General features: G+C 36.6%; 5 protein-coding genes across 5 annotated transcripts; 3 read left to right on the forward strand and 2 right to left on the reverse strand.

Moving 5' to 3' along the window:
- The first annotated feature begins 12 nt into the window (after positions 1-12).
- On the forward strand, positions 13-2817 carry LOC114522268. The gene is made up of 9 exons (XM_028542915.1): positions 13-78; positions 352-674; positions 982-1123; positions 1521-1654; positions 1740-1850; positions 1955-2000; positions 2084-2144; positions 2320-2419; positions 2623-2817. The coding sequence occupies exons 1-9, from the start codon at positions 69-71 to the stop codon at positions 2743-2745; spliced, it is 1050 nt and encodes a 349-aa protein (XP_028398716.1). The 5' UTR covers positions 13-68; the 3' UTR covers positions 2746-2817.
- A 46-nt stretch (positions 2818-2863) lies between these two features.
- On the reverse strand, positions 2864-3881 carry LOC114522269. Its single transcript, XM_028542916.1, has 4 exons — positions 3516-3881; positions 3316-3432; positions 3112-3208; positions 2864-2947 (listed from the first exon to the last, which is right to left on the reverse strand). Exons 1-4 carry the CDS (start codon positions 3776-3778, stop codon positions 2885-2887), a joined length of 540 nt encoding a protein of 179 aa, XP_028398717.1. The 5' UTR covers positions 3779-3881; the 3' UTR covers positions 2864-2884.
- Positions 3882-4236: 355 nt separating this feature from the next.
- LOC114522254 (presenilin-1-like) lies at positions 4237-10711 on the forward strand. The gene is made up of 11 exons (XM_028542900.1): positions 4237-4326; positions 4430-4541; positions 5840-6108; positions 6658-6802; positions 6954-7021; positions 7176-7326; positions 7902-7971; positions 8058-8156; positions 8606-8809; positions 9220-9332; positions 9528-10711. Exons 1-11 carry the CDS (start codon positions 4283-4285, stop codon positions 9681-9683), a joined length of 1431 nt encoding a protein of 476 aa, XP_028398701.1. The 5' UTR covers positions 4237-4282; the 3' UTR covers positions 9684-10711.
- Positions 10712-10738: 27 nt separating this feature from the next.
- LOC114522256 (UDP-galactose transporter senju-like) lies at positions 10739-13203 on the reverse strand. Its single transcript, XM_028542902.1, has 5 exons — positions 12940-13203; positions 12744-12861; positions 11893-11939; positions 11663-11802; positions 10739-11454 (listed from the first exon to the last, which is right to left on the reverse strand). The coding sequence occupies exons 1-5, from the start codon at positions 13064-13066 to the stop codon at positions 10813-10815; spliced, it is 1074 nt and encodes a 357-aa protein (XP_028398703.1). The 5' UTR covers positions 13067-13203; the 3' UTR covers positions 10739-10812.
- A 75-nt stretch (positions 13204-13278) lies between these two features.
- LOC114522252 (adenylate kinase 7-like) lies at positions 13279-22206 on the forward strand. Its single transcript, XM_028542899.1, has 20 exons — positions 13279-13524; positions 13625-13792; positions 14359-14467; positions 14568-14662; positions 15001-15375; positions 15811-15888; positions 16001-16087; positions 16243-16305; positions 16498-16626; positions 16784-16895; positions 17318-17388; positions 19181-19238; positions 19765-19827; positions 20022-20120; positions 20232-20330; positions 20533-20613; positions 20783-20835; positions 21040-21126; positions 21299-21457; positions 21951-22206. The coding sequence occupies exons 1-20, from the start codon at positions 13426-13428 to the stop codon at positions 21987-21989; spliced, it is 2124 nt and encodes a 707-aa protein (XP_028398700.1). The 5' UTR covers positions 13279-13425; the 3' UTR covers positions 21990-22206.
- The last annotated feature ends 1985 nt before the right edge of the window (positions 22207-24191 follow it).

Raw genomic sequence — 24191 nt, forward strand, 5'->3', positions numbered from 1 at the left:
AAAAATTGAGTCCCAGGGGGGGAGTGTATAAATATTCCAGTTTTATTATCAGTTAACTGTGGTACTTCATGTATCAAGGTGAGGGTGTTTAATATACCAATTATTATAGGATGCTACTAGTTTTTTGAGCTTTAGCAGTCGATGCATTGATATCATACATTATTAAGAGGGAGAGGTTAATATGGGGTATACAACCCGTTTACCCCTGAATTGGCAAAGAAAGTACCTTTTTCATAATCCTATGTTCAAAAAGCTATTAAATGATTGTAATCGCAAGCTCCGTACAATGCCATTGTTTCTGGTTGTAATTTATGTGCTACCCCTGATCTTTTCATATTGCTTGATTTCCAGTGATATCTCAATCCAGAATGGATGACCAGACAAGTACCAGTGCCACTCTCAGTATTGCCAAGCAACAGTTTGTCTCGCTGTTATCCAGCTTGCCACCAGCTGAAAGCAAGGATTTTCTAGATTGGATAATCGAACAACACTCTTTGCTAAGGAGCGATGAAACAATGCCACATGATTCCCATAAAAATTGTTTATCCAATGCATATCAACATTGTGTATCTGGAGAGGAAACATTGCAGGCCATTATTGAAGATCTCCGTGGAAGATTACCTCTGAGTGGTATCTGTAGTTCAGAAACCATGTTTAAGCCAGAAATCGGTCAGGTATATATTATGCAATATGTTTTTTATCAAAGAGCGGCATCAAATGTTTACAACCAAATATAATTACTGAACTATAATTAAACTGGACAGTCAACGTAAGGGGGGCGGCAATGAAATATTAAGTAGTTTTGTCAATGGTTGATGGATATGATCCCACCCACTTACATTCTATTGGTGCCATAGACCTGATTCTTATTGATATGTCCTAGGCTGCCGATGATAAATTTTGTATGGCAACTTGATATAGTCATAGTGACAGAACCTTTAAATGAATGTCTGAAGAATTGAACCAGTTTCTATTTTGTAGAACTCAGACTGTAATCCAGCCACAACAGCAGTGATTGATTCATTTCTATATGATGATGATGATATTGACCTGCTATGTGCAAACAATCAGTTCAGTAGAAATTATTGTAGAGAATGTGGATCACACAATACAAATCCTTTAAGTAAGTTAAAGATATTTTTTCAAACTACAAACCATAGGACATTCTAACCCTTAATACATCATTTAATTCATTCTAGACTTAACTTTGGTTTAATTATTAACTAAAAACTCTTCATAATTAGCTTTATATATTTCATGAAATACTCTACATAATGTTAAGCAAATAAATTTGTTTTCCAATGGAGAAAATGTTATCATTTGTGCCCATTTTGATTCTGCTTCTTTCACCATAGATAGGTAGCCCAGGTTTTTATTACTATTTATTATCCAATATGGCGTCGTTTGCAGCGCATGCGCAGGACCAATTCCTGGGTTATCTATGCTTTCACTAGACAGTTCCAGACAATCTTATGCTATTAGTCAAGTAATAATGCACATCTTTTTCCCTGTCTTTTTAGCATTAATTTCTCATTCCATGTCCACTATACAAATGAAATACATCTTCAAAACAGTGCTACCAAGATTATCAGCAGATTATACCAATGCAACAATAATAGACATTGGCTCAAGATTAGGCGCTGTACTCTATTATGTAAGTTCTGTGATTTTGCTTATACTGTTCATGAACATCATGTTCAGTTCATTTTTGCACATCCATTTTCCTTTTCATTTTATAGGCTTATTATTTTAGCAAATTCAAGAGAATTGTTGGAATTGAAATGAACACAGAACTTTGCCAAATCCAAAATGAAGTCATTCAAAAATATGGACTTGGAAACCGTATTGAGGTGAAAATCTGTACATATCTGCACATACCAAGTGATACTGGTAGTACAACATTTATCAGTATTGAGTGTTTTATTAAAATGTAAATAAGTCTTTTTCTCTTCAGACTGTTTGTAGCGATGTGTGTAATGTTGGTGAACTTTTGCATCAAGGTATAAGAGTTTTTCCAATCTTTCGCAAGGCATCCATAAAGGATTAACGCTAGCAGAGTTACCTTAATTCTCTTAATTTGTAGCGGATGTAATTTTGTTGAACAATACCTTTGAGTTCTTTCTACAAAGAAGTGTCCAGATAAGGTGGGGAAAATAAAAATAATACTAAATGATTATATAGCAGTGCCCTTTTACTGACCTATTAAAAACAGAAAAAATGGAAAACAGGGCCTACAACAGAAGGAGGTTCAAGGTTGTCTAAAGCAAACCAATTTGGGATCATGAATTAATTAAACATGTTTTTCAATTCTCCATTTAGCACTTGGAAAAACATAAGACAAAATATTTGTAAGCCAGGATGTTTATTGATTGCTGTCCCAAGCTTGGAGGAATCAATATGTATAGGAGATGGAAGACAGGTTAGTCCTAATGTGTTGGGATAACTATAAAATAAACCACTAATTTAATATGAAACTGAAAATAGTGGTTCTGATGTGATCTTAGTGTAAAAATTGATGTCAATTTATTGCAACTCAATCTTATTAGGGTTATTAGCAACATGTATCCATTGCTGGATTGCCTTTTTTGAGGGATTTTACATTTCGAATTTCTTTTCTTGCAGCCAATATTGGACCTACAAAGTTGGGTTATTCCACTAAATGTGGATGCAGGTGAACTGGCAATAGATTATTCAGTAGATGATATTGATGAACTCAATGGAATACATTTTTACAAAGTAAAATAAACATTCATGGGATTGAAAACAATATTTTTTTCTGGAGGAACATTTTTTACAATGGCCAAAAAAATAAATAACTATTTACAAAAATTTTATCTTAATTTAATTACGATTGTTTCAATGAAATATGCATATTATTCAAGTTCTATATCCAAACTGTTTTTAACAATAAAAATATTGTTGAAATTGAAGACCACAAAAGACAAACCTAAAAAATAGAGAAGGTGAACTTATAGTCAAAGTGTAGTTGGGTTATGCACCCAGATCCACTTAGTATATATTTTTTCTAATGTCAGACAATTTTACTCACAAATGGAAAACACTGAACACTTACATCAGATCATTTACACATTGGAATATTTTGCTGCCTACCTCAGTTATAAGATAATAGTAGTAAGTATTATAACAGCTGGAATATTTTGGGGTGTAAGATTTCCAGTCAATAAGAAGTGAGGGAGTGTGGTAACATCTAGGGAAAAGAACAAAGCATGAATTGGATTGCACACTGCAATTAATGCAGAAACATGCACAGATTTGACCTTTAATGACTTTCATGGGTGGCTACTGGCTACTTACCTGACAACTTTAAAAGAGCTACAAAACTGGTGCCAACCAAGGATGACAAAAAATGTTGTTATCACAGCAGTTGCACTCATGCAAAACATCGCCTTTGACTTTTCAGACCTCGACAAGCTGGATATTACAATAGTTAATATTAAAAATAAATCCAATGAAGAAAATAGGGGTTTCCCCATTCGTTTCAAAATACGCGTTACCTTTCAAATGAAACTCCCAGCAGGGGACGCCTTAGTAGCATTACGATGCAGGCAAAAACCGATGATAATCCATAGGCTATCAACATATAGCACCAACCAATAAAACCACCATCTAAAACTCGTTCGATTTCATAAATTCTAGCAAAGAGCAAGCATTGTTTGCATTCGACCAGGCCGACAATTTGCAAGATTACAGCTAGTAATTGCACTAGTATAAGGGTTACCAAAACCACAGTCCGAAACGTCAGAGCTTTGGAAATCATCGATTTCTATGCACATTTGAAAATAACAAAAATTTAAGATGAAAAATTCTATATGAAATTGCCTGATTTCGAAATTGTGACATTCCAATGCCGTACTCGTTCCACCAACCAACTCGTGCTGTTAATTTACATCATTCAGGATGACGTGATGTTTGGAGGTGAATGTGGAAAATTATTGATATTATCAATATTGATGCACGTATTAACCTCCGGGGTGCAAATCAAAAACGTACCCCACGAGAAAGGTTTTTTCTTCACAAGAGGTCCAGGCCTATGCCCTCAATAAGGCTCAATTATGGTCAAAGGCATTGGCACCTGGTATTGGAGCTGGAGAAACATGACCCCCTACCGGCCCTACGTTTACAGTGTTATGCCTAATAGTCCCCACTCTGCAAAAGAAAATAATAAAAAAGGCTTGTTGATGTAAAAACGATTTTCTGTTTACAAAATAGTCAAATAGACGCATTGATTGCACTCATTTCTGCTCCAGGAGGATGATGTTTAATGGGACACGCGCTGCATGGCGGGATACAAGCCCTTCATTGGAGGTAACATGAAGTACCGCAGATAATACGGGGATAAGCGAAGGAATCAATCTCGAAAATCTTAATAAAGATATCCGTTTTTACAAGAAAGAAACTAATTTTTTAGTTATGTTATGAGTGACAGCGAAGCCGACGAAAACACCTGTCTCATGTCTAGTGAATCTACTTCGCAGCTGTGTGAAAATAACAGTGATCCTACGACGATGGAGCGAGATTTGGTAAGTAGATCTGGTACATATAAACTTTTTATCTTTCTTGTATGATGACATTAAACTTTCCTTGTATTAAAACCCTAAAACACTTTTCTTGTATTAAAACCATAAGAACTACAGGCTTATCAAGATTATATCTCTAAGAGAATGAGGTTTTGCTTTGGTTTCTAATATAAAAGAGCCATGCCTCAATTATTGAACTAAAAAATGCGAGAAACTTGTGTAAACTGTTGAACTTTGTTTTAATTTTTTTTTACATGAGCATTCAATAAAATTGTCATGCGATCTTTTGCTCTTTTTTATGTTTACGATTGTCTTTGCGGCATCTTTTTTAAAATTGTTTGTTTTCAAAAGGGATTCAGTCATTGATTTAAATTGAAATTAAGTTTCAAAACTTGGTTACTTCAATGCAGAATATGACATTTATAAACTTTCTGATTCAGGCTGTTAAGGCTATTCTGATTCAGCTTGCGTAAAAAGCTAGTTGAAAAAATTTTAAAACAGGGTGCCTTAATTGATACTCAGAAAAAATATTTATAAATTGTGCCTCTCTAAAAATAAACTTACATGTGTAAGTTACATGTAATATGTAGTGTTGGACCATTTGCAAGACTTGAAACAAAAATTTGCAATATTGGCTTACGTTCAAAATGAAAACAAGAAAAATCCTCTGTAAAATTCTGGGTCTGTGTCTTATAGCACATCCACTACCCAGTTAGAACCTCTATTGCAATTTAATTTTCCCAAAATTTGTATGAACATTTAACAATTATTGGATGAGGTTGAGTGTGATATTGAGAATTATCAAGCCGAAGTTTGCGTTATCTGCCGAAGCGAAGCTGAGGCGGATAACGCAAACTGAGGCTTGATAATTCTCGATATCATGCGGAAACCGAATTCAATAATTGTTTTATTATGTACTTCCTTTTTAAAGAGGAAGTTTGACAACAAACTAGCGGCAAAAAATTACGTCACCTACGGGTAATTTTCAATGTCGTGTAGGTGGCAAGACATTGAGAATTATCTGTAGGTTTTTAGCCAATCACAATCGAGATTGCATTAGTAATGCATAATAATTTGAATTATTCTCATCAAAAACACTAGCTCACATTAATTTAAAAGCATAGCGAACCTAAATGTTGTTATTTATTCAGGCAACACAATGTATTTCAAAAAGTATGAAAGTTCAAAATGTAAACTAACCATTTGTTTATGAACGCCGCAGGTTTAGTAAACCATTTCTATCAAAACAAATCCACAAATACATTTGCTATTCTTGACAACCCCTGCTTAATGTGTAATAGGATGAACAGACAAATGAAGATATTGAGAGATTGAATCGCTTGAGGAGGCGGAGGCAACAGACAGACAATGATGCCGATGGCACATCACGAAGTAACAGACAAAGTGAAAGCAACTCCAATGAAGACGAAGAGTATGATGAGGAAGAGGAGTTGAAATATGGTTTCAAAAGTGTTATGATGTTAATCATTCCTGTTTCTGTTTGCTTGTTTGTTGTCGTTGCAACAGTTGTTTCCGTAACATACTATTCCCGAAGTTCAGGGCAATATCTGTGAGTTTCAACTTCTTATTTGACAGCCCCATTCAAAACCTCAGATTATCACTTTCAATCATTTTAACACTGTTAACCACCTACTACTAGAAATATCTGGCTTAACTTGCACTTTTCTATATAAAGTTTTGTTTAATTAATTCATCAAGTCTAAAGCCGGTTTTCCACTAGCGATATTTTTCGCGCGAAGCGACTTTAATCCATTGTATTCGAGCAATTTGTTCCAGATGGTTGCTGTTGAGAGCTCTGAGACAAAAGCAAAATGTCGCTTCGCGCGAAAAATATCGCTAGTTGAAAACCGACTTAATTCATCTGAGTTATCTGACAATATCTGAATGACAAATTCATTTTCCCAACAGTTTTAAATGTGCTATTGGAATTGTCACCAATACCTTCTTTTCTAAAAACTTGTAGGGCATATTTTGATTTCTATATTAGTAACTAGATTGGGACAGTAAAGTTTAAAATGTGCATGATGCAGAAAAAATATTTCCATTCATTAAACATATGACATGGGGCATCTTGTTTATTACAATAATATCTTTTCAGAATTTACACACCATTTCATGAACAGGAGGGAATCTCAACTGCTGAAAAAGCTGGCCATGCATTCCTTAATGCCATCATAGTTATTGGAGTTGTGTTAGGGATGACTGTTATCTTGGTCATTTTATATCTGAAAAAGTGTTATAAGGTTAGATCAGAGTTAATTCTTGCAAACAGATGTCCCCAAAATTACCTGGTATCTGTTTACATCAGACTGTTTTAAGAGGTTTCAAGAACCTAATAAAGTACCAATTGATAGATGGGAAATGATTTATTCCTATGTTGTTCTTGTTTGACAGATTATTGCTGGTTGGTTAATCCTGTCATCTTTATTACTGTTGTTCTTCTTTAGTTTTATATACATACAGTAAGTTGAATGGTAGAGATTTAAAAAGACTAATATAAGTAACATGCATACATAAAAACAAATCAACCTGGATGGCATATTTCTGTCATTCAGAAGTGGAATTTTAAAATAAAAAAAAATAATGACAGATTTAATGAAATGTTGATTTTTCCAGGGAGCTATTACAAGTGTATAACATAGCAATGGATTATTTTACATTATCAATCATTATTTGGAATTTTGGTGTGGTGGGTATGGTATGTATCCACTGGAAAGGACCACTCTTCCTTCAGCAAATATATCTCATTCTCGTCAGTGCATTGATGGTAAGTACAAAGATAAGATATAGAGTCTTGGGGCAATGAATAGATCTTTTTGGTAATTACGTCACAGCGTTATCGTTTTAAATTTAGAACCACCTTAAATGAGATTGATTTCAAGTTTTACTCTCACAAGCTATGTGCAGAGATGCAAAACATCCTTCTATAACCTGTGCATGAAAAATAATTTTTCATTTTGACTAATGAGTATGGAAATAAGGCATAACGCGGGAACGGGGCCCGATCTATTCTTGTGTTATGGTTACTATGGCTTATTTCCACATTTATTGGTCAAAACAGAAAAATAATTTTCATGCATGCATGTGTTGAAGAACAATGTTTTGCATCTTTGCAGGAGGCTTGTGAGAGTAAATCTGCATTTCATTTAAGATGGTTTTAAGTTTAAAATGTTGTGATGTTAAAATGTTTTGACGTAATTACCGAAAAGGTATATTCAGATAAACAATGCACAATAAAACGTTTTTTACTTATAATCATGACAGTTCACAACAACTGAAATTTCATTGCGATGTAATTTTCACTCATAAACATATATGTGATCCTAAATATTTACCACATAGGCACTTGTGTTCATAAAATATCTCCCAGATTGGACCACATGGTTTATCCTTGGAGCAATTTCAATATATGGTAAAAAAAATGCTTAACTTCTTTCACTTTGGTTTCACATACTCCAGTTCAAATCTCCATGTTTTATATTTCTTTTTTGTTTCCAGACCTGTTTGCTGTGCTTTGTCCAAATGGGCCGCTCCAAATTTTAGTACGGACAGCACAAGAGCGGAATGAACCAATATTTCCTGCGCTTATTTACTCTTGTAAGTTTGTATATAACGACTTGAAGTTTGTCATTTCTAAGGTTTGTTGCCTTATGGTTATATAAAAGCTTTTAAAGATATCACTCTCAAGGACCACACCTCTATTGTACCATTTTTAACAAGGAACACTCAGATATTCCACTTAGTTTGCATGGGGAGATTCAGAATATAGCTAATGCCTAATGGACTTGGATTTGTGAAGCTAGATGGTGCCATCCAATGTTATTGTGATTTTTCCAGCCATTGTAAAATGCTAAAAAAGTAATAAAATGACAGACATTGACCCACAATAGGGCAATGTTTCATGAATACAAAATTTTATTTTGGTATTACCAAACAATGGGTAATTTCGGTCTTTGGGGGGATTTGAAGAATCGCTACGTATTAGGAGAATAGTGCTATTTCATTTGTGAAACAATGGCTACATATTCATCTACTCTTTTTCAAAGCGACAATTATGTGGGGCATTGGAATGGCAAATGAGAACGAACCAGGAAAACCAACAGAAGAAGAACAAAATGACGAAGCGTTTGACCAAGTATCAGATCAAGGAGATGGTCCATCACCTAGGGAAGCCAGTAATGCTGTATCGGCCCTGGCAGGGGAGAGCAGGGTGAATAACAGAAATGACAGAAACGAGGAAGAGGAAGAGAGTATGTACATATATTTAAAAACAATTTGTTTGAGGTGCCAATAGAGTAAGTGAAGCGAGTAGGCTACAGGATCAAGCTGAAGGAGGAGATTGGGTGCATCTAACCTCTCATGTTTGTTCTCGCCAATATTCGGCAATATTCTGAAGAATTTATCTTTTTCAGATAAAATTATATACTTTGAGCAGTTTCGTTTTTAGTTCTTGGTTTTTTGTTCAGACTTTGAATTTTCATTTTGGCATCTGAGACCATTTTAGCCCTTTTTGCCCTGAAAAGGGCTAGTGAATCCCCTACCCTAAGAAATTCTGTCCAAGGACCTCTTTGTAGTAAAGTGTTGCTAGCTGGGGAGTGGAGAGGTCAATAGCTTGCATCCTCTCAAACAGGTGAACTGAAAATTTCCATTTTCTTTGCAGAGGGAGTGAAACTTGGTCTTGGTGATTTCATATTTTACAGTGTTTTGGTTGGGAAAGCTTCGTCATATGGTGATTGGAATACAACAATTGCTTGTTATGTTGCTATTCTAATTGTAAGTTACACTCTCCGCTCTCATAAACATTTCTCCTTATTGAGTGCAGCTACATCAGTAAAAACCTCCTTTAACAAAGCCTTTCAGAGAATCAATTTAAGGTACCCCGGGTCTAGCAGGGAACGGAAAAGATGCAAGAGAGAGGAATATTCTGTTTAAAGTATTACTTATTTTATTTTCTATTCTTATTCATAGGGGCTGTGTCTAACATTACTATTATTGATGATATTCAAGCGAGCCTTGCCTGCCCTGCCAATATCCATAGCGTTTGGACTTGTTTTTAATTTTGCCACCAGTGAACTAGTTAAACCTTTTACAGATGAACTTGCCAGTAAGCAAGTATTTATATAAAGAAAGCTCTCAATTTGTCTGAAGAGGAGAATGATAAAATTCACTACCACAAAGTTTGAATAGAAAACAATGATGGATGAATGTGTAAATAAAATCACCCTTAAAGATTATATCAGACAATGGTGGTAATCCCCTTATCCTCAGACACCATTGCTTTATAGAATAAGTTGATAAAATATTGGTAAACCTTAGCAGTTGAATTGTGGGTGCTTCTGAACAAGCAAGATGGCCCCGGGTGCTATATCAAATGTCCAAATCCAACAACAGTCTAGAGGCTTTAGGCTCCCCCTAAATTTTAGTATTTTTACTTTTTATTCCAAACTCAGAACTATCTAGGATTTTAAGAAAGTTAGTATTTTTGACAATCATTCATTATCTTTGATATTCAATTTAGTAAAACACAAAGTCAATATGAATCGATGTCACTATCACCCACTATTAGAATCATTCTTAACTTGCAACTATATATTCTATGGGACAACTTGCACTCCCTAAATATGGTAAAATCCTTTCCCTTTCTTAAATTGCTCAAGAATGCACAAAATGTATATATTATACGGTAAATTTTATTCAGTGAAAAATCATAATCATTGGAACATTAATTAAAACACTCGGGTACAATATAACTCATTTAAATTAGTTGGCTCAGCTTATAATTACAATAGCAATAAAACTGTTAATTGTTAACTTGACTCGCCTCATAAAATAGCAATAAAAAATGTTAATTGGTAGCAAACCTGTTGGTGATCATGATTTTCCCAAACAATGAAATTGTGGTGTATAGGTTTATAAATCGATAATTGGGTAAAATCATTATGCACAAGAAAGACAAATGAGCTACTATGCAAATACATTCACTTCATTTGACAATAACTAAAAAACAAAACTTGAACAAATATGAGCAATTTAGTGTACTATTCTGTTGTAATTAAATGCTGATTATAAGAGTTAGCTGTGTAAAGTTGCCCTGTCTGTGTAGATACATTGATCATAAATATAACTTAGCAGAAGTTTTAATAAATTCCTGTTTTACACCGTACACAGGCTACAATTACTGACATTTTTCATTTTAATAATTAGAAGTCACATCAATATAAAAGCATCTAGAATACAAATTAAATAAAAGTTCCTAGACATGCTCGCCCTTTCTGCTGCTGTCTTGACCAGTTGCTTCCACTGTATTTCCCTGGGTAGATGGGTTTTGTATTGGACTTGTCGAATAGATGTAAATGGCGGTGCACACAATGACTATGGCCATGAATGTGTAGGTGGTTATGGCCTTGCCAAATAATATCCATACAAGAATTGCAGTGAAAATAATCTCCAAGGATGCACCAAATTGCTTCAGAATTGAGTTCAGTTTTTTAAGCAGGATTGCAGTTACCAGCCCGGCAATCGTGTTGTTTAGGATTATGCCAAGAACAATGGGTTGTTTGAGAGATGCAAGTCCCTCGGGGGTTAGCGCCTGGCTAAATGTGCTGTTAAAATACATGTAGCCGAAATTGCAGATTATCGAATCGAGGTACATGAAAAAGCTCTGGGTCAAGAAGGGAACATCGCCTGCTTTTCCTTTCAAAAGGTACTCATTATAAACGCCAGCAATGCAGGAGCTGAATATCTGAACAAGCATGAAGAGAAGGTATCTATCAACTCGGAAGTTGAAAGAGGAGCTTTCTGCGGAACTGTGGCCAATGTGTTGAACAATGCAACCAAAGGTAAGAAGACCAAGTGATAGCCATTGCCTCAGAGACAACTGCTTGTTAAACAGAAACTGCAAGTGGAAATGTATATATTTAAATCTCATTATATGTTTTCTTATTTCAAAAAATTCATAAACAGCAACACTGGACTGGTGAATTTTATGCATTACAATTAACTAAAGTTATATATTTTTTATTTTATATTTTATGTTTTGAATGTATGATCAATCAGGCACTGGTAGTATTCTAAAAGTGTTATAATTATTAAATTTATTTTACCTGATAAACAACACCAGTAGTAACAACCCGGAATTGGAGGAGCAACCAATACGAAGTTGGACCATATGCTTTCAGATTGATAAAGGCAAGGTTGTTGTACAAACAGTATAACAAGGCTGGGATCATGTAAAATCCAAACACTGAAAATAATCAATCAAAGCTGGTTATGACATTGTTCAGGATCTAGTCTTAGCAGCCCCACTTGAACTTATCTACCACAGTTAACTTACTTCTTGCATTAGACTTTATTTGATTTAAAAATTCTGACAACGATGATCTACAGATAAAAACAATGCATGTAATTAGAGAGGGATGATGTTAGCAATCTGTTAGATGATCAATTGTAGTATGTAAAACTGCCAAGTTTTTTTTAAAATAGCATTTATTCTTGTTCTGGGGTAGTCCAATTGATGTGTTAAAGCAGTCTCTATAACATAAAACAGTGTTTGATTAGGCAAGCACTCTATAATTTCCTTTTTACTGGTAATCTTAATTTCATTCTTTCTAAAGGTGGTAAGGTGAGGTTAGAAAAGCTTTCCCATCCATCATCTGGTGGCCAGATGCAAAAATAGATATGACATCTTAAATGATCACCAATTGCTGATCATCTGATCCATAAACAATAGATTATCATTTGCACCATTCAGCACAAAAAAGTGTTTCTCCGTAGCTTTAATTCTTATTGATATATTTTATGGCATTATTAAACTGTACCCAGCTGAAGAGCAAGCTTGGAATAAACCACAATGTCATTATAGCTTTTTATGTGTAAACATAATCTGGCTGAAACAAAGGTGCAATTTTTGTGTTGATCTTAATTTAAACTGAGATCTTGGGACAAATGCTCTCGAAGTTTCTTCAAGTATAAGTATAACCTAGCTTTGTGCTGACCTGAAATCTTTCAATGATGAAATGCCATTAAACTTTTTGATTTTGTCTACAATCTAAATTTTATTGGACGCGTGGCAAATTGGTAGACCATAGGTAATGACCGCGAATATTCCGCTTTTAAACTCATTGCAAAGCTATACATATATACAACAAAACTTATGCCGTTTTGTTTAACTACTCCCCCACTTACTCACGAAACTGCAAAAGTAGAATGAAGAATAATTTCCCCAGCTCCACAAGAATAACGACAGTTGTTGTGTTGTACGTGTACTTATTATTTTCATCTTTAGATGCAGTTATAAGAAGACCTAAAAAAGGACAATGCGTATGCTTTAGACATATCACACATATAACTTTCAAGTGGTACGAAATGTTGATATATATACCTTGATTTACAAAGAGAGCGATGTAGGTGATAAAAATCACAAGATGCAATCTTGTGGGAAACAGTTTGTTGGAAGAATCACTCATGCTGGCCAATAAGAAAATCCTTAGTTTTCTATAAAAAATCATGAACTGTTGGGCAGTCGCCAAGTATCTGATGGAAAGCGCACTGCCTTCTTCTCCAGTCGAGTTTCGATTGCCTGATTTCAAGCGCAAATCGTCCACATTGTACAACTTTCATACAATATTCCGGTTTCATATATAAATTAATTTATGTACTTCTTACAAAAATATAATATGTGGCATGGCGTCACCGGATATAACCCAGTTCACTGATATAACCCTGCACGCTCGGGCTAACCTTCGTCCAGTTTCGGTCACTATCGGAAGTTCCGTATCGTTTTTCGAGTGTGTGTTTGTCGCGTTTTCGTGCGCACGCACGGCTGCGTTTCCTTGGCAACCGATAATGCTTACGGTTAAAAAACAACATGGACGACGAAAAAGAAGATCAAATTTTAAAGAAGCCGAAACATCCTGTAGTTTTTGTCAATCATGTTGACACATATGTCGGAAAGAACATTAGCAAGGTAACTTTTAGAGCCTAAAGTTTACTTTTCTGAATTTTTTGCCCCAATCGGGGTATTTTTAGGGTTCATTTAAGCGACCGAATATTGTCAAAATTTGTAGATATTTGCAAGTTCAGTTGTCGGGGCAAACTCTGACGGAATGGACAATGAGTCCGAGGCGAGCAATCCAGCAGAGGGAGGAAGGAAAGAAAATTTTTACAAAGTAGTTGGTACGATGTTTGATCCTGAAAAAAACGATAAACCAACGTGGGTTAAGGACGTTTACAAGGTGATCGAGTTTTATCTACATATAGACTATACGTTTACTATTAAAATACAGTATAAATTGTTTATTAGCTTCACCTCAAAGTAGCTTATCATATTTCTGTGTCGAATGGTTATATAACTGTGATTACACCAATCCCGCCTTTAATGTTGTGCACTAAAGTGCTAGCTAGCTTGCATGTGATAATATATGCTGCAAATCCTGCAATACCGCATATGATTATAGCTGGCTGCATTGGGATGGTGCTTTTCTGAGTTTCTAACCAGACAAGCTGAAAAATCAGGTTGACCACAGTGGGAACCGTTTGTACACTAATGTGTGTCATTAGCGACTTAATGAATATTAACTCATTCAAACTAAATTATAGCGTATGTTGTACTGTACTGATCATTCCCCTGGATTCAAATGGCTACCTTTCTGTAACACAGCATTTGCTGATACACATTTATAGCCACACATTTATCATTATATATTGTCATAAAAATATACAAATCCTCGATCTTGATGCAATGGAATTGCATGCATCCAAGAAGACTCAAAAATGTCTTTTTTCTTCTTCACTGTTAAAGTATGGCAAAAAAGAAGAAATCTTGGAAAACATACTTCAAAGCGATATTATTATTTATGACATAATCAGTCGTCCTGATCAGGTGGATGAAGCCACATGGGCAGTATCAGGTTAGTCTCCAAATAATTTTAAACTACTAAAAAAACATTAATTTGTGCAGTACGTACAGGCCAGTTTTTTCATACTTTCTTTTTCTTTTATATTCCTCAGCTCTTCATGCGGAAATTGAGAACTTTACTTCTCCGAAAATTTTCATATGCCTATCTTCAATAATGACATGGGCCAGGACCAAGCCTCTTGATCCAGTAAGTAAACCACTATTGGCATGCACTCCCCCCCCCCCCCCAAATATATATATATTCACTCCCTCGTAGACAGATGTAAATTGAGGACAGGAATGTCAAAGATGATGTGAGAGTGATAAATAATTATGGTGTGATGTGCCGATCCGAAACAGCTAGGGTCCGAATTATGTTCCACACCATTCTCACATCAGTTGACTGCAGCCACTGATATAGTGGTGCTTTAGTTCCTGAATCCTAATTTACAAGGGGTTGACTAATCCAATGATAGTAGGCCTGCCCTGATATCTTGCTGTAATCGGTAATTCCCCACCTGAAGAAATTTTTGCCAACTCTCCCAGGATGAACCGGACATCCCGTTCACAGAAGACGACTATCGAAGGCGGCGTTCCCACCCAAACTTCAGGCCTCACATCAGCACTGAAAAACTCGTTATCAAACTTGGGAAAACTGCCAAGACCAAGCTGTCCACATTCGTCGTGGCCAGCGGGTTGATATACGGCGCCGGAGAGGAGATCTTTCACTCGCTGTTCAAGACAGCGTGGCATGGCAAACAACCTGCCCTGCAATGCTACGGCAATGGTCAGAATATTGTCCCGATGATACACGTTCACGACCTCGCCAGCGCCCTGGTGAACATCTGTGATAGTCCACCCAAAGTTCGTTATCTCATTGCCAAAGATGATTCGCAGTCACCTTTGGATGAAATTGTTAAGGTATATAACCTCCTGGGGTAATTTACTCAAAGGTAGTTAAATAAGAAAGTTATAACAAAATGACTGGTTAATTCTCAGTCACTTTTGCCTGAAATTGTTAAGACACATTCATAGAGTATATATTCAGGAAGACTTGAGATGGACATTGAGTGGGACATCGAGTTTATAGCTGTATGATTATGAACCTATAATTCTCTCTCATGTTTGGATCTCAGCAAGTTACTCTTGTGTGCGGATAGTTTTTCGTGAGGAATTCGCCTCGAGAGGCAAGTTTCTCACGTGTGCGGATGGTTTTCGGGTTGAGCTAACGGCCTCGCGAGGTCGTTAGCTCAGCTGATAGCTCTCGTGTTTGGCGGGCTTAAAGCATGTTTTACCCGTAGTAGATAAGTACAGCTACCGTAGTGCGCGCGATCCATAATCTTAATCTATCTTCAGGCTGTCAGTCGCAATTTGGCCAATGGCAAAGTGCAACATGTCTCCAAAGAAGAAGCATTGCTCATTAAAGATCTCCAGGTTCGTTTGAGATTCATTCAAAATGGTGTACACGCTATACTTGCAAATACGTATACGCGAGACAGGAATCATGCAGGTAGTTTTGTTCAATTATTTGTGTAAATGTTTTCAGCAAACTGACTTTGATATGCTGTTGGTAAATCTCCGAATGGACGCAGGTTTTGTCCGTGAAGGAATGAACATCAATTGGAAGAGTGAGGTAAGAAAGACAGAAATCCGTGTTGGAAAATCAATGCATGGCATCACATGTTCGCCTCTCCCCGTTTTGAATATATTATATAATTATATATTGTCAATATGTTAGGAAATTTAACTAAAACATGGCATTTATTCATCTTTTGTCTTCCATTTTAGACGGGTTTAATCGACAACATTGAAGCTGTCATTAAGGAATACAAACAAACGAGAGGGCTTCTGGTATAGATGAATAACGCATGCTCTTTGTAGAGAATGTTAAAACAACTAATTTGAAATTGGTTGCCCCACATTCATCTCTTTTTAATCAACTCTATTTGGTAGAGACAACAAAAAATAAGATTTTCGTTATTTTAACACATAAAAAATCAATCCAATTTCTAACTTAATTTGCTGTTTAATTTATTTATATAGCCAATCCGTGTTTGTGTGCTGGGCCCACCTTCCTCTGGAAAAACTCTGGTTGTCAGACAATTGTGTCAACGATATAAATTACATCATATTCTGATTCAAGAAGTTATCAACGAGGCAATCACGAAATTGGTAGGTAGCAATATAGTGGTCAGTTCGGGAAATAAGATACTTCGAAATAGGATTAAACTTTATAAAAGGAAAAACTTATCTGACGTGGAGTTTGTAAAGGGATATTTAAAGCGAGCTAGAAGGCACTCTTCAGTCAAAGACGGGGATTGTATTTCAGGAACAAAGTGCCGCCAGAGCGGACACGGACGCTGACGAAGAAGATGACGTAAAGGCTGAAGAGGACAGAGAACTGTTAGAAGCACTGGCTGAAAATAAGGAGCAAAATAATGGTACTGGTATAATCTCTCTCACGAACGATACCCAGCTGTGGTTTACTGTACCCTCGCCAGCATCTTCACCCTTATTCTATACCATCATTACCCTCACTCAAAGCTAGCCTCTGCATGTATTCTAAAAGCCCACTCACACTCAAACTCATTGAGCGGGAGATTCCAATCTTCTTTTTCATAAGATTTCTATGGCGGTATTTCCACTCGAATAAGAGCTTGGTTTTCATTGATTTTCCTTAAATATTTCCACTGATTCAGAAAGACCTTTCTCATTGATCGGTAATAAGTAATAACAACATGGTCATGTATATGCCAGACTTATTGAGTGTGTGCAAGCTTTTGAAGCGGTACAGACGTATAGTAGGAGACGGTTTTGCTTTTGGGTGTCAATAATTAGCTAAGTTCATCGTCTCCTGTTTCAGGCCGTTACGACGATACCTACATCATAAGGTTTTACAAGAACAAGTTACATTCCATGCCTTGTCAAAACCAGGTAAATGTATAAGTTAAATCTATAAGTTTTAATGGAATTAGAAAGCTTAAAGTGCCCATGTCATAAAATTGGAATTTAGATTTTTAGAATCTTTGTTTGAAATGAGTTAGTAAGTTCTAAATCAAAACTGAAATTGGATTTTTATTTTTCGAGTTATTGCCATCTAAACATTGATTTTGTTGGAATGAAAACTCTGAAAACCGCGCAAATGAGACTGGTGCGAAACAAGGTGTTTGACGTCACAATAGGAACTCGTTCGACGCGACAACTTAGTAACTCTATTGCATGGAGTAATAAGTAGAAGCTAACCGCGCAAAAAAGTGGTTGTTCTTACTTAACAGACAATTCTGTATAAAGTGACTCATATATTATCAAAATCTGTTGTGAAATGGCTTTAATAATTGTACATTCCTGGCAACAGTCGTGCAATAATTGCAAATACGCCATGAGTCTGACCAATTGAGTCACTGTGTTGTAAACACGAAGGCAGTGTTTAAGTTAACAGATAAAGGTTCGGTAAATAACGTCTCAAAAGATGCGAGTGCGCACATTTTAGTAAAGACAGCTAAAGAATGTTGGTAAAAAAGATGCCATAATAAAAGCGAAATGTACTGGGTTATATTTATATACACATGATTTGATGTTTTTTTTGCGCGAGACGTGTTAGATTTCTCAGTTAATATTGATAACTCTAAGTCTCTCTTTGAACTATTTTTTTTGAAAGCACATGGGAACTCCACTTATACTCTAGCTCAGTTGATTTGTAATGAAGATAAACCAGATAATCATGCGTGACTTACATACACATAAACACATTGTAGAAATACCGGCACCCATGAGCCACAGGAAAACCTCAATCGTAATGCTATTAATATGATATTTATATAGGGCAGTAAAATGTATTAGGGTTCCGCGTCCGCCTTATATCTACACCCGGGTGTACTGTATGTATGTGCGCGATTACGAATGACGATCAACTAAGACGAAACTTTAGAATTAAGTTAAGTACAATTGCCAGATTACTACCATAGAATCTGTTTGTAATTTGAATACTGTATATCTAGCGTAATGATATGATGTTCTGGGGTCACGGAAAGCAAGTCGCGCAATCAAGATCATAAGAAAACATTTGCTATTTACTGACGCCTACGATCAAGTCTTCGTTGTAGCTTCGATGCCATGATCGTTGCACGATTGCTCCATTTCGCGATACCTTTTCAGCTTATCATCGGCATCTGGTTTGTTAATGGACCCTTAATGTATGGTCCGAAGTGTTCTTACTGCCTGACAAGGCTGATATTGACCCGCGTTCATGGTCTTAACTTTTGTTCTTTCTTAGTATTGCATTGGCAGGAAAACATTTTAATCGGTGTTATTTCTTTGGTAACTTCTCAATAGCTAAACTTGATGAAGACATATTTCTGCCACGTTTAATAACCGAATTTAGCTGGCATAAAGTCGCTTCTCTTGTACTACATACTATTATTTATCTAAAGGCGCAATATGCGAGTTCCTATTGTGACGTATTAGTTACCAGTTTCCGACTGTCGCGGATTTCAAAAACTTTTGCCGTTAAAATTTGAAATTTTCAAACTTTATCGCTTTATTTCTCCGCGAAAACAAACTCAATTTCAAATGTGATTACTATTTTCGTAATCTACGTTTCACGGCGATTCTAATGAGATAAATTCCAATTTTATGACATGGGCACTTTAAGCGTTTTGCTCACGTAGCAAATGAAGTGTTCCTTTCCGCAGTCATAATTCTGATATAAGAAGTGCTTCAATTTAAGGGTTTTATTCTTGATGGCTTTCCAAAAACGGAAGAAATAGCGAAAGAACTCTTCCAAGGTAAGATGACTCTTGTCAGCCACTTGAAAAACATATGAGATGCTGCTGACAAGTGACAATGTTCAATATTAGTTAAACTCCTCGATTTTATGCGTTCGCACTTGGTTTGTGCTTAATGGCGAATATATGGAGTATGGACTGCATGTACGTTTGATTCGCTTTTTCCTGTCCAATATAATCGTAAAAACATACTAGGGTATTTGAGGCTGCAACTCTCTCATAGTGAGGCCATCAATCGTCATGCATCTCGTTTTTAAGGTCTGTTTGCACAGTCCAATTGAAGTGAATTGCATCCGACAAAATTGCATCGTGTAAACAGACTGTAAACCTCTGTCACAATTGTCATAGTTAAAAACGCACCAACGCGCCTGGTATGTTGGGGAGGTTTATAGTAAATAAAGATAAAGCCTTGTAGAATTTGTTAAGTCGCAATTACTGGTCTCTAACAGGTTGAAATTGTATTTTACGGAATTAAAAAAAAAACACGTAGCCTAATATCGTATTTGTAATCTGCCGTTTTTTACAGCCGAGGAGGCGGAAGAGGATGAAGATGGCGAACCGCCGTTGTACAACAAGCTTATCATGCCTGGTAAGAATTGAATCAAGATTGCATCGATCATAAATAATCTTACATGAGTCGAAATACTCCAATTCATTGCGCTTCATCAGGAGTGTTTTGGCAGTCTCTTTAAGCATGAGTCGTATATTTACGGTCCTTCCATTTTATGGATAGCGTTTGACTGTCTGTTTTCAAACTTCTTATTAATTTTCTTTTCTTCACAGAGAAAGTGATTTCTCTGGATACCACTGATGACTTTCTTAAAGCGAGGGTCATGAATCTACCAGAATCTGTGGTTGCTGGTACACACAACACGGAAGAAGGTCTGTTAACCACTGTGTACTTCTTGTTATAAAAAAGCTGTACTGAGTTTCAGGTAGAAAATATTTTTCCGAAGTCGCTGTTTATTCCAAAAACTGCAAATATACTTTCAGGTCTCCTCAGGCGATTGGCAGAATTTCGCGCCGTGAACACTGAAGATGAAACAGTTCTGAATTATTTCGATGAACTCGAAATCCATCCAGATCACATCGGTATGGAAATATAGTTCAGTGTTATCTTCACGATAGAGGATTTACATTGTAAAATCTATACCAAAATTAGTGATATTTAGTTTAGCAAGGACTTTCCACTAAATTGTGATAATTTACCCGCATGTCCATTCCTAGATGAAAAATTATTCCGCCGGCTACGTTTTGTGATAAAATTGAAGCATAACTTTGTTCTTTTCTTCAGATATTACCCAAGACAGCAGTCCTTTGATGTCTAATGTTGTCGAACAGATCGCAAAGCTGATTGGCGAACCAAGAAATTACGGTACCAGGCCTCTCACGTTTCCTGAGATCATCGTAAACTGACAATAAATAACCCATTATTATTGAGAAGAACTGAAAAGAGCCTGGCAAAATTTTAACTCAAGCAACCCTGGGAGAACGCGCGCATTCCCTAAATGATGACTGAGAAACACCTCTTTTGTGTATTGCAGGACCTACACCGGAAGAACTGGTAGAAATGCAGCGGGTTGAGGCGGAGATAAAGGTATGTGTCACCACTACCTCCCCCTTGACCCGGCCCAAGAATACATCATGGATCCATCTCAGTGCTCCAAGCTGAAATGAGTCAGTTTTGGTCGATATAGAGTGAATCCTTGAGTGTTTCACCTGTCAACCAAGTTATCCCCCCCCCCCCCCATGCGACTTATAACATTTGTGATAATTCTATGTTGTTTTTTCCACTGTCCAGCTTGAACGCGAAAAGAGGGAGAAAGAGGAAAAAATCCGTAGAGAAGCGGAAGAGGCTACGGAACGAGCAAGGAAGGAAGAGGAATGGGTACGTGTAGTGCATTTAGTATCTATAATTCATTTCCTAGAGAAAAGCCCGCCACATCAACTCTAGTTTGAATACACTCAGTATGATAGGTGCTGCGCGATTAAGGCCCTACAACTGGTAATGGCAAATGCACAAAACTGCTTTCATACGTATTTTCCGCACTCGTTTGTAGAGAGTACGATTGAATGAGGTTAAGAAAGAAGAGCAAGAAGTACTAGAGACTCAGTCAATACCTCTGAGAAACTATCTCATGAAGCATGTCATGCCCACCTTATCTCAAGGGCTTGTTGAATGTACAAAGATAAGACCAGACGATCCCGTTGACTATCTGGTGAGTTCTAGCTATATTGTACTTTTCAGTTTGTGTGAGACTGAATGAGGTCATCAATGAAGTCATATATTTCGTATTGAAAAATTTCCGTCATTTTGGCAACAAATGAAAATACGCTCATTCGGCAGCAAGCAAACATGTAATGCAACTGAGATTGCCGAATAATTTTTCGGTCGTCATATTTCCACTTCCCTCTTCTTTTGATTGAAATATTCCCAGATGGTTTTTAGAAGAGCGAAATATTGAAATATTACAATTTCATTTAAAACATTTTACTCCTTGGCTTTTTTAACAAACCATGCATCTACGAATAATAGGTTCCGTACTCTTGCAGAAATAATGCTCAATAAAGGACGCTATGCTTTGTTCGACAGCCCTGACAAACATTTCATGACAATATTCAATACAATAGATAAAATACAATAGATAAAATACAATATATTTATTGCAAATTTATACATGCAGCTAATTGCTCTTGTTTAATCTTTTTTAGGCTGAATACCTTTTCAAAAACAATCCGCAAATTGATTAACTATATGCGTTATTCTGGCTTTACAGAAAATATTGTATCATAGAGATTTTTACATAATATTTAAATTAATCATGGTGTCATTCACTTGTTACTTCCTCAATAATGTTTTTGGCCGATATTGATGTCACATAGGAAGTCTAGGTACTTATACATGATATTAAAACAGGTTATATGGTGTGACCGGATGTGTTATCACTACAAAGATAACAATGTACGATACCACAGAATACCTAACAGAAGTAGAACTCTATACTATTTTTTCGTAAATGTGATTCGTCATGATTCGTCACTTAGCAAGTGCATTTTTTTGAGGTAGTCACCCCCCTGCCAATACTAAAAATGGCCTGATTTTAGACATTGGCAGGGGGGTGATTACCTCAAAAAAATGCACTTGCTAAGTGACGAATCATGACGAATCACACTTACGAAAAAAGTACAGGAGTTCCACTTCTGTTAGGTATTCTGTGACGATACTATGTGAATGTTTACAGTTTTACTCGCAGGGCTGGTAAGGAGGGGGCGTGCCGTCAACCTGATCTCTTAAAGATCTCTTCAGGCCCTGACTCGTCAGCTTCAGGCCTACAATCAATTCAGCCAAATAGGCTGAAACGAACGCGCTTGATGGCTCGTGTCACCCCCCTCCAGTCACCCCCCAGCAATGTTGCTGCTGTTAAAGTATGCTCTATTATATTCCAAATATTCCAATATATATGTATCAATCAACTGTAAATAGATTTAATTTAGATTTATGAGTGATCAAATGATTCCATAGATTCCATAGATGCAAGTGTAGTAAATGTTTCTTTAATGAAAGCCAAATATGGTAACCAAATGTAAAATGAAATGTTATCCGCCCTAAAGAGATTATCATGTAACCACTTATATATAGATGTAATTTTCCTTGTATACATCAGAGTGAATAAAACTGTGTAACCCTAAAGTTGTGCTGTGAATATAAAGGAGTGGCAAATGGCTACCCAAAACTCAACAGGTTATGGGCCCAGGAGAGCTCTGGTCTTCGATGGAAACGAATCGAAGTACGAATTATGGGAGGTAAAGTTTTTATCCTTTATGCGGATCCAAAAACTTTACAACATTTTTGTGCCTAGCAGCGATGAGCGTGAGCTAGATGAGTCGAAGAATGCCGATGCCTTCGCCGAACTTGTACAGTGTTTAGATGACCGAAGCTTGTCCCTAGTCATAAGGGAGGCAAAAGATGAGGGTCGAAAGGCTTTAACCGTGCTGAGAGAACACTATCAAGGAAAAGGAAAACCCAGAATTATAGCTCTGTACACTGAACTGACTTCACTGAGAAAAGGAGAAAGCGAGTCCACAACGGACTACATCATACGCGCGGAGACCGCTGCGACAGCACTCAAAGCAGCAGAGGAAATAATAAGCGACGGTTTATTAATTGCAATGGTTTTGAAAGGCCTTCCTAGGAACTATAAAACATTCTCTACTGTGATAATCCAACGAGAAAAGCAGATGACATTCAGCGAATTCAAAATAGCCCTGCGAAACTACGAAGAGAGTGAAAAGAGTTGCCATGGTACGGAAGGCAAAGACAACGTGATGTATGCCGCCAAGACGAAATTCGACGGAAAATGCTTCAAATGTGATAAGAAAGGTCATAAGAGTTCCGAATGTTGGCTAAAGAGCGAAAAATGGTGTGCCAAATGTCGAACCAAGACCCACAATACAAGAGATTGTAGAGCCGCAAAGAAGGACGCAGCGAAGCTTATCAACGGACAAGTGAAGAATCAAGATTTGGATGAACATTCATTCGCATTTACGTTAAAAGATGGTAAAGGTAGGAGTACGAAGAATTCGAAGCTTCTCGTGGACACTGGGGCGACCAGCCACATAATTAATGATAGGTCTAGGTTTGTAAGCTTTGACAAGAACTTTGATCCGAACAGTCACTTTATAGAACTTGCCGATGGGAGCAAGGCTAACGTAGTTTTAGGGAAGGGAAATGCAATGGTTAAATTGTTTGATGTAAGGGGTAATGTACAAAATCTAATGCTAAGCGACGCACTTTATATACCGTCCTACAGTCAAAATATTTTTTCAGTTTCGGCAGAAATAGGTAGAGGAGGATCGGTTGCTTTAGGAGAACAGGTAAGTAAATACACTACAGCTGAAGGTCAGGTATTTGAGATAGAAGAGAGAGAGCGTTTGTACTATTTAAATAGTATC

This window comes from Dendronephthya gigantea, unplaced genomic scaffold, assembly GCF_004324835.1.
Source record: "Dendronephthya gigantea isolate DGI-Jeju-01 unplaced genomic scaffold, DenGig_1.0 000022F, whole genome shotgun sequence".
Lineage (NCBI taxonomy): Eukaryota > Metazoa > Cnidaria > Anthozoa > Malacalcyonacea > Nephtheidae > Dendronephthya > Dendronephthya gigantea.